Below are 10,957 nucleotides of genomic sequence, written 5' to 3'. Positions count from 1 at the left end.
TCTGTTTTGCAAAATACTGCATGATCATTCTGAGGTTTCTGATCACTAATTCTTGTACCGGCTCGTGTTCTGGGCTGTTTGGACTCAGCATGGAGAGCTTCAGATATGTAAGAAGGTGGATGTGAAATCTTGACGGCAGAAATCTGTTCTGCCTTTCAGACTCTTGAGGTGTAAACACTGTCACCAGCTCATATTCTGGTCTGAACTTTACATTTTGGTTTCTTCTGCTTTTAGAAAAAAAAAAAAAAAATGACTGCAGCTTCCCTGATGTAAGATGAGATGTAGGGCAACATCAAGTCTTTAGGTCAGAGGTATCAGTTAATAACATGATGTAAACAAAGTCAGGTGCTCAGTAAGGTGTGCAATCATATCATGCACTGTTGAATAGAGCTGTTACAACTAAAATAAGTTGCTAATTCTTATAATCAAATGATCGTTGTAGCCATTTTTCAAGTTATGAAAGTTTCTCATATTTAAGAAAAGCAATTTTGGAGATGTCTGTTTGGGAAACTATGAGAGTTTTTCCAGAAAGTTTTATTGACTAAACGATTTATCGTGACAATAATCTGCAGATAAAATAAAGAAGATAATCATTGCAGCCTTTTTCCAGGCGGAAATATTGATGGACTCAAATTTTTATTTACCGACTCATATAACAATTAACATAACTTTTAACTGGCTATAAAATTTATTAGTGATCGAATAGTTGTTTCTAGTTTTTCTTACTGGTCAGATTTGTCCAGGTTGGATTATTACGATCACATTTTTTAAGGTCAAGTGCTGCAGATAAAGCCTGAGGGAAGCAGCCGCTCTGTAGTCTGATGGTGTTTCCATTTTGTCCACACCAGAATCCACAAGAGATCAAACTGGGAGCAGCTTTAAATCTTATAAATTTGCCCCAAAACGCGTGCAACAGTTTAATCTCATTGTCAAATCGTGAAGAAACTGAAAGACTTAAAAATAGAAGAGAGTAGTGAGGAAGTAAAGGGAGAGGGAGAGATGCAGTGGGGGGGGATTATGTTTCGTTTCTACTTCTCAGTTGGTTTAGAGTTGAACCAGGAGTGGATTTATCAAAGCAGAACCACGAGGGCTTATCGTCTCAGTGTCGCTGCAGCAGTATGCAAATCTGGTTTTGTGGGTGAGGGGGAGGCGGCGGCGCGGACTCTCACCACCCACCGCACTTATTCAACAACTCCTTCAATCCCTTATCTCCCTCTCGCTCCTGATACATCTCCAGCCATCTACATGTTTTCACTCACAGGTATGTTTTAATTCACACCAGTCTGTTCTTATCAAACCTCTGCCTCCTTTCTCTCACGCTGCTCTTTTCTATTTTTACCCACAAAGACTTTCAAACGTCTCGCAGCACCTGTGTTTTCTTACCTCTTTCTCTCTCTCACTCTCTCAGATATTCCCGACTCTATCGCCCGCTGCTGAATGGGCAGATTAGCGCAGGGAAAAAAAGGCGGCTGTGAATTACCGCTGCGCCTCTGTCTCTATTGACCCACTATCTGAGCTGGAGAGGAGAAAGAGAGAGGCTGAGAAGGAAATGTAAGCCCACAGTCTTTCCTCAGAAACTCCACCGCACCAAAGAACATGTGCAGCCTGGTAAATCCATTAACCCGCTGATTGAGTCTCATTTTATATCAGACAATAAAGAATGAAACAACTGCAGCTGTGGGAGGCACGGCATTAAGAAGTAAAACTGACAGCAGAGAGATGAAGTGAGCTAGCGGCCATGGAAGAGCGGAGCCAAAAATACAATCTCTTTCACCGCTGTATTTTTTTTTTTTTCCCATCCATCCCTTCCTGTCGTTCTCTGGTCCTGACTGTCACTCTCTCTCTCCTGCTCTGTCCATCATTGTCAGGCCACTGTGACTTTGAATCAGTCAGACAGTCGCTCAGTGGTCAAGCTGTTCGGACGGGCAACATGTGCGACTCGTCTGCTGCAATTTGGCTGCCGACGGCCGTCAGACACTCCAACAGCAGCGGGTCGCCTCTGTTCTCTGCAATTTTCAGGACTGCAAGAATCCAAGACTCAGATCAGAGTGAAGGAAAAGCCATAAAGGCGCTGAGAGATCTCTACTTGTTCTGCAGCCCGTAATGTCACCACACAGACTCGCCTGTGGACAAAAAGCCAGAGCTCGATACAAAATGGTGACGAAAGTGCATTTATCAGCATTAAGGTGCCGTCGTGCAGGATAATGTAATTCAAGAAGTAGACATCCCAACAGTGAGATGTTATGCTGATGTCTTGATTGTGTCATTTCTCTTCACATTAAGTCTCGTTCCTGGTACGGCTGAAACAAACATTTATGATTAATTTGCCAATTACTGTCACTAGTAATTGATTAGCAATTGAAGTCTTGATGGAAAAAAATGTAAACATGCTCATCATAATTTCCCAGAGCCTGAAGGATGTCTTTCAGTCGCCCGTTTTGACCAACCAACAGTCTAAAACCTTTGTTAAAGCAAAACTCTCGCCAAAATGCAATCTTGGCTTTTTTTGTAAATATATATGAGTCAAACCTTCCTGTAAAAGCATAATTACGACGAAAGAGGCACTTTTAAGATTTAGCGTATTTACGTTTTCGTGCAAGCTCATTTTCAATGGGAGTGCTACAGGCACTTTTACGATAGCATCAAAATCTCTATTTTTAAAACAGTAAGAAGTCTCGACACAACATGAAACTTTGCTGGTAGTATCACCAGGGTCTCTACACATGAACACGAGCATTGAGAACATTGTTTGTGTACACAGAGTTTAATAAAAAGAAGGTTTCTGAACAACTCACGTTAACAGCTGTATCTTCGGTGCGCCGCCGTCATGGCAGACAAAAATAGTCGATCCCCGAGTGCGACCTAACAGGAAGGCTTGAGGAGCGGTCCACCATTACTCTCATGCCTGTTAGGTCGCACTCGGGGATTGACTATTTTTGTCTGCCATGACGGCGGCATGGAGAAAATGAGTTTGACCCGAAAACGAATCTACGGTAAATCTTAAAAGTGACTCTTTCGTCGTAATTATGCTTTTGCACGAAGGTTTGACTCGGGTACATTCACAAATGAAGCCTAGGTTGCTTTTTGGCGAGAGTTTCACTTTAACTGTCAGACATAATAAAGAGGTGCGACACATTTTTACATTTTAGAAGCTGGAAGCATTAAAGGTTCGAGCAACAATGGTTGCCGGCCAGGTGAAGGTCAGGTAATAGATGGATTATTCCCAAGTTCATGTCCTCCAGCTCCTTCAGACTAGATCGGGTGTTTGATTCCTTCATCATGTTCTGGGTCGGTTCTGGTATCTCCTCCCATTTGGATCTAACTGCATCTGTTTCCTTTCAACAACAGGGAGTTCTTCTCTGACTAAAACAACGCTTGATTGAGGTAATCGATGCCAGTTGAGTGCTGCAAGGGTGATACGGTATCTTCAAGTCCTGATAATCTCCACAGAGGTATCGGTGTTTTACGTATTCAGAGTTTGTGGCACCTGGAGCTAATCTCAGCTCGGTCGCTTCAAAGGGACATCAGATCGGTGGGAGAGAGAAGCACAAACTGGCCAACAAAACAAACACGTGTCACACTTTCAGCCCGAGGCGTGAAGACGAAACTCAAGAGCAACACAGAAATAGAAAAAGAAGAAGTGAGTTTGAATCGCCAGCAGAGAAACTACAAATGTTCAGGCTGGTGCTGCAGCCATCTGTTTTTTTTTTTTTCTTCTGAAACCAACATTGGTGTTTTCTCTTTTTCTGCCTCTTACATACAAAGGGTCAGTTAATGGTGACACCTCAGGGGAGCCGAGCGAAGGAGGACAAGAAGAAAACAAAGAGACGAGAAAGCGAGGACTGTGTGAGGAAGGCGGGCTAAAATAGGCTCGCTCATCGAGGATTCCTCTTGAAGTGTCTCCCCGTCGAGGGTGGGTGGAGCTAGCCTGCAGTGACTTCACGTTCATACGTGATAACATCAATGGAGGGCTGCCGTCTGACCCTCTGCCGAGAGTCTCTCTGGGGAGTGGAGGGGTGGGGGAGGATGAAGGGAGGAGAAGGAGCGAGAGTCCGGGATGGATGATGGGTGGGCGATTCTTTTTTTAACACTTCTTATCTGCTGCTCTGTTTTTGAAGTTGTATCATGTGTGTTTATGTTTACGTCAGTACTTAACGGGACATTCCGGTGTAAGTTTAATCCATGGTCTAAATCACTGTGAAACTGTGTTAGACTCCCTCTCGAGAGATCAAGTTAGCAGACCGCTAATTTACGGAGTTTTATCAACCTCAGAAACGACCGCACGACAACAATACACTGCAGTAAATGGATCCAAATATAAACCGCCACCAAAAAGCCACAAATAATGCTCAGAACAGCACCAAACTTCAGCAACAGTACAAATAGGGTCTCAGCACATAGTCCGGGGCATCTAACCTCCGCTAGCTTAGCTGGATTTCTATTGTGAAGCTAAAAACAGATTTCAACTCTCCTCCATCAACTTCCGGGTCGGGGAAGACCCGACGCGACGATTACAGAGTGCGTTTAGAAATGCTCAATTCCGTTCTTTTCCCTGTCCGCTCTCGATAATAACTGTTATAAACTGGCAGGTAAGACACATATGAACTTTGATTGCTTTTCCATGGAGTCATAATCATACATTTTCATCCATGAGCCGCGGAACTCTACTGCACTCGGTAATCGACTCGTCGGGACTTCCCGTCAACATGAAGCTGCTGCAGAAGAGTGGTAAATTTAGTCAGCTTTTCAGTAGAAATCCAGCTAAGCTAGCGGAGGTTAGATGCCCCGGACTATGTGATGAAACCCTATTTGTACTGTTGCTGAAGTTTGGTGCTGTTCTGAGCATTATTTGTGGCTTTTTGGTGGCGGTTTATATTTGGATCCATTTACTGCAGTGTATTGTTGTCGTGCGGTCGTTTCTGAGGTTGAAAAAACTCTGTAAATTAGCGGTCTGCTAACTTCATCTCTCGAGAGGGAGTCTAACACAGTTTCACGGTGTGTTAGACCATGGATTAAACTTACACCGGAATATCCCTTTAATAAATTTATATGTGGGATTACTATGTCGTGTCCGACTCTCGATCGCTCCTCAAACAGACGCCAAGACACGATCATCGACTCAAGGCTTCGAGCACAACAAGGACGGCTGTTTCATTGATTTGGTGAGAACAACAACAGAGGAGCCCGGATGTCCCCCAGAGAGCAGCCTGACTAGAAGTGACGAGCCTCTTATTGGACTAATTTCCCCCCTAAATGAGTCTGCAGCGGCTGTGATGAGCTAATGTCCAAAACATCAGATGGTGCGAGGCGGTGAACACAAAACCCAGCAGCGGAATAACAGTGCTTTCCCCTCCGACACACGGACACTGCAGTCTCAGTGCCCTCACACTGGTTTGATCTGGAGTTTTTGTCAACCTCAAATTGCAGTCGTGCAGCCGGCGGCCTCTCGGGTTGTCACGGTGCACAAACTGGCCTCGTTAAAGTTCCGCTACGTGACCCAATCCGACCTGATCTTCAGCCTCGGTTCAAGTCATGTCAAGTAGGGAAGGGAGAGAGTGCGGACGAGTGTGTTCAGCCTGGGGAGCACACGGCCGGTAACGGATGAAATGCAGCAAAAATATAAACTCCTGCAGTCTGGTCAAGTTTTTAAACTTTGGCAGAAGCAGTCAGATTCATGTAAGAGTCAGTTTTGGGGTTTGTGACTCATTTCTGTCTCACGTCAGACATTTCTCTGCCTGTTTAATTGGTTTTTATTCACATTAAATATCTGAGCGTGATTTAAGTGAACAAATAAAGAGGCCAAACGACTAGTCAACAAAAAATATCAGATACAAAGAGAGCGTCAAGTGTAATCAGTGTGATGGATGTGACGTAATGCAAATATGTGAGCTCCATTATGGGCATTACAGTGAAACTTTAACTGAGCTGAATCTCTCCAAGTGCAGAAACCAAAAGCTGTGCAGCTGATTTTAGGAGTAAGTTTACGTTATGTTGTGACTGTACGTCTGGATTTCAAGAGCTTATTATCTCACTACAGTGATCATGAGTTTAGTTAAACACTGCCGAGGATGTTGTGCTTTCATTTGTGGCTGTTAGTTGGTCGGTTTGTCAGCAGGATTACACACAGAAATGGATTTTCACAGAACTTGAATGGAGGATGGGTCTCAGGCCGGGATAGACCCCATCGACTCTCTATGTGTCTCCTGATAAAGGGACAGATCCAGGAGTTTAAATATGTTTTCACAGAGTCATAAAGTCATTTTCCAGCCAGTCTACGTTATAACAAATAAGAATAAAAACCTACAATGGGTTACGCGTTTAACGTCTGACTGTTAACCATCGATTTTTTTGAGAGAGAGAGAGATTGCTGCTTGTGTGCTGATTGAGGCTGTGTGTGTAAAATCTAACAGGAAGTAGGAATGAAAACTATGAAAGTGAGTTTCAAAAGACTAATAGCATCTTTGCACCATTCACATCTTCACCTCGTGACCTTTGTTAAAAGCACAGGCTGCCCGGAGTCGACATTTAAAATCAGACTTGTGTGTTTTGAGGGATTTTGACAAAAGATAAAATGGAGTTTATTCACTTTATTTCACTTTCTCGACTGGAATAACAGTCTTCTTCCAGTCGCCGCTCACGCACTCACCACCATTAACCTCTCTGAGGGCTTCTTGTATCATCATAATGTTCTGAGGGTTTAGCAAAGCTTTGACTTTCTCTCTCTCTCTCACACACACTGACACTTTCCCCGTTTCTCCCCTCTGTATTAGACTGCAGTGACTGGTGCCACGTTTTAAAGGCCTCGGCATGAAGCTCTCTCTACCTTTACAAACACCCTTTCATTGAGAGTGCTTTATTTTCCGTCTGCTCTGCTCGTTTTTCCTCTCTCAGGTGCCGGTGTGTGTTGAGGGCTTTTGCTTCCTGCCTGGAGGAACTGCGGCTTCTCACACCTGCTCTAGTTCCATACGGTCCACTTTATAAAGTCCGTAACTGCCAACAGACAAACTGACAGCAATCTCCCCCTACGGCTGCAGGGGAGAGGGAACGTCTAAAAAAGAGGAAAAAAATGTATACGTGTGAGCCGGGGGACAGAATGAGAGGTGGACTGAGATGGAAGATGAGCTGGAGGGAGAGAAGATTGGCCTCTTGCTGACGCTGCGTAATCCTCCAGCCCTCAGGTCGGGTCTGTGAGAAGTGCTGCCGTCTTTTTCGGAGATTTCTCAGCCGCATGGCGGTCGGCTGGAGCGAACGGGGGGTATCGCGTGTCGTCCGTCTATAGCGGCAACGTGAGCCGAGACTGGAAAGTCAGGATGTCTCATTCAGGGGAACAATTGATCCAACAGTAAGTGTTGGAGGGAAACCAGGCAGGTCCGACCACATCAGACCTCCTTTAAAAGGTGCCATATGTCAAGATTTGTTCTGCATTATTCATTATGTTACTGCGAAAAAACCTGCTGACGCTAACAGTAAGAACATTCTTCCATCATAACATAAAAACATTTGGATTTAAACAATACGATATAAATTGCTGATCTGCGGAACATTTTATGGCCTCATGTCGTATTTCTGCTTTCTGCATTTAAGAGCGAAAGCAGCTCAACAGACGTTGGAAATCTTTAAATCAAAAGAAAAGATGCACTTTTGATTCACGTGTTTTAGTCTAGAAAATTACACACAATTTCCAGAAGCCGAACAAAACTTGGAAGATATTCAAATAACAAAGATATTAATCAGAGCAAAGCAGGAAACAGTCTGTTGTTTTGTCAGATAATGAACTTAAAGATTGGCAAAATGTTCAATTCATTTACAGCCGTACGGAATTTCTTTTCTAATTTCTCTGATGTGATGAATCTGAGCTGACACCATGAGCAGACACAGCGGGCCGGATCTCTGCATTTACATTTGAGGTATTAAAATGGATCCCACAGATCGACAGAGCGATGTCTTTTGTCTGCAGCGACTGCAGATACGACCCGCGGGGCTCCAACATGTAACCTTCGGGCTATAAAACAACATCTCTGCTCTGGTTTGTGGCTGCAGACCGTTTTTAATGACGACAGCGCGGGGAAACATCAAGACACTTTTTGATGATGCCTCGGATGTCATCACATTTTACTGTTTTTACTCTGCTTTTCTTTTAACTGCCAGAGCCGTTTTTACATGAGAGCTGTTGGGAAGCCGCCGCCAGGCACACGAGAAGCACCGCTCGCTGCATCTGGGGTCTTTTTAGACGTCGTTGAGCTGCGTTGAACAGTTCCAACTTGTAAAATGATCCCACACGGTGTGGACAGTGTTTTTGTGAGCCTACAATGGCGACGATACGGGATTTCATGGATCAGAGACAGCTGACAGTTTACAACAAGGGCGACAGTCACATGAAAACAGAGAAATAACCGGTCGGAGAGTTGATGTTTGTTCCACTCAATCGTAAAAAAGTGGCATTAGCTGTGCCTGCTAAGTGTCTGACGGCTGAACATAAATACCGTCTGCGGATGATAGAGGCAGCCGCTGCAGCTGGTCATTATGCACGACCTGCCGTTTCAAATTATCAGCACAAAATATGATTGAGGCAGCGCTTTTTTTTCCCTGTTAAAAGCAGAATATTGTTGCAGCACCTTACTGGACAATATACACCGAGAATACAAAGAGACCGGCATCAAATTAGAAGGTGAACCGAATCCACTGCAGAGGAAAAGCTCAATGCAACAGCGTGTACGCAGAAGATTCAGTTACTGAATGCAAACACGCCAAAGTAGTTTCACAACTGTCACAACTGTCCTCAGTGAGTTGGGTGGGCGGAGGGGAAAGAAGGAACTGTGACTCCTCATCTGGGACAGATTAACACAAATTAAACCTGAAGAGGAGGTGATAAAAAAATAGACACTATCATTCTTTATGTTGTTTACTCGTCTGTCTGTGTTTTTGTGGATCGTACCAGACTGTCCCGGCGGTGGAATCCCAGATGGGACTCTGGGCAGATACAGCAGCACCGTCAGAACACCTGCTCTGCTTCCCCAACATGGCTCCATGGCGATGGGCTTCGGCACCGCCTGCACACACACACACACACACACACACACGGGGGGACAAGAAAACAAGTAGATTGAGTACAAAATGGAGAGAAAATGAGTAAAAATGATACGAGAGGATGTGTTAAAGGGATATTCCGGTGTAAGTTTAATCCATGGTCTAACACACCGTGAAACTGTGTTAGACCTCTCGAGAGATCAAGTTAGCAGACCGCTAATTTACGGAGTTTTATCAACCTCAGAAACGACCGCACGACAACAATACACTGCAGTAAATGGATCCAAATATAAACCGCCACCAAAAAGCCACAAATAATGCTCAGAACAGCACCAAACTTCAGCAACATATTTCGGGGCATCTAAACTCCGCTAACTTAGCTGGATTTCTACTGAAAAGCTGACTAAATTTACCACTCTTCTGCAGCAGCTTCCTGTTGACGGGAAGTCCTGACGAGTCGATTACCGAGTGCAGTAGAGTTCCGCGGCTCATGGATGAAAATGTATGATTATGACTCCATGGAAAAGCAATCAAAGTTCATATGTGTCTTACCTGCCAGTTTATAACAGTTATTATGGAGAGCGGACAGGGAAAAGAACGGAATTGAGCATTTCTAACCGCACTCGGTAATCGTCGTGTTGGGACTTCCCCGACCCGGAAGCTGATGGAGGAGAGTTGAACTCTGTTTTTAGCTTCACAATAGAAATCCAGCTAAGCTAGCGGAGGATAGATACCCTGGAGTATGTGCTGAGACCCTATTTGTACTGTTGCTGAAGTTTGGTGCTGTTCTGAGCATTATTTGTGGCTTTTTGGTGATCTCTTGAGAGGGAGTCACGGTGATTTAGACCATGGATTAAACTTACACCGGAATATCCCTTTAATGTGCAGCGTAGGATAAAGCCAAATTACACTGAAACAGAGAGCAGCCATTGTAGCCGTTTACCGTCAACATCATGGCGATATATGTTTATTTCCCCTCTTAGGCAACGTCAGAACAGACTCTCTACACCAGTGGCAACATCTGTGTATTTAATATGTGTGTACAGGTCCACAATGCTCCCATCAAGCTCATGCAGTACCATCCATACCGGATCCCTGCTGTCGCCTCCCTACTGATCAAAGCTCCCAGCCGGGGGGAGGAAGCAGGCTGACTGGCAGCGTGTGGAGCTCCGCCTGCTGTGCAGCTAATGCAGACAGGTAGGAGAGCAAAGTGTCCATCTCATGTTCAGATAGTAGCCGTCACTTCTGCTCCAAATATGTAAGGTTTTTATATACACACGATCACAGCTTCTCTCGTTTATATCACTGATCATACTCCACGTAAAGACGACGTACAATCAAGTAAGTCAAACTTGCTTTCTTGCAGCAGGACAACACAAAGTCGTTATGAAATAAATGCACAATGAAGTGATGATCCTAAATCCTAAAATGTTAACATCGGAGCCTCGGGGACTTGATTGTGCATCCTGTGAGTCTCACCGGCTGTAAAATGATATTTTGTGGCTGGACGGTGTTTCCTTACGTCTGAATATACGTTGAGGAGGAAAGTCATAGAATAGTATTGATCAGGTTTGACTCCTCTGTACCGCAGAGGTCACAGACGTATAGACCCTGTTCATTATTGTGGTCTTTGGGGAGTGAGATGTATATGCTAACACACACACACACACACACACACACACACACACACACTGTATACAGTATGTGTACGTAAAAAGAGCTCACAGGCTCATAGAGTTATTTATCTCCCTGATCGCCGTTTGTCCTCCTTCTTTCTCTGTTTCCTTTCATTAATTCTCATTCATCCTCTGAGTGACGAGCAAAATCTGTCAGTTCGTGTGACAACTGTGAGCTTCAAATGACACTCCGACTTTAGGAATGTCTTGATGATGTGACGGATCAGAACGCCAGTCACACGAACAGCAGCCAT

At 44.4% G+C, this 10,957-nt stretch overlaps 1 protein-coding gene and 1 long non-coding RNA gene across 4 annotated transcripts in view; one reads left to right on the top strand and one right to left on the bottom strand.

The window, feature by feature from the left end:
• The window catches only part of atrnl1a (attractin-like 1a), a 237,858-nt gene that overhangs the window by 8,099 nt on the left and 218,802 nt on the right, over nt 1–10,957 (bottom strand). For all 3 annotated transcript variants that reach the window (XM_030441997.1, XM_030441996.1, XM_030441998.1), the window contains one exon: nt 8,936–9,050. In XM_030441997.1, coding sequence (XP_030297857.1) covers nt 8,936–9,050 — 115 coding nt within the window. The remainder of the gene's footprint in view (nt 1–8,935; nt 9,051–10,957) is intronic.
• Nucleotides 841–1,456, top strand: LOC115596688 (uncharacterized). Its single transcript, XR_003986945.1, has 2 exons — nt 841–1,261; nt 1,409–1,456. It is a non-coding gene; the product is annotated as an uncharacterized LOC115596688 (long non-coding RNA).

This window comes from Sparus aurata, chromosome 15 (assembly GCF_900880675.1).
Source record: "Sparus aurata chromosome 15, fSpaAur1.1, whole genome shotgun sequence".
Taxonomy (NCBI): Eukaryota; Metazoa; Chordata; class Actinopteri; order Spariformes; family Sparidae; genus Sparus; species Sparus aurata.
This window is presented reverse-complemented; position numbering and strand designations above follow the sequence as displayed.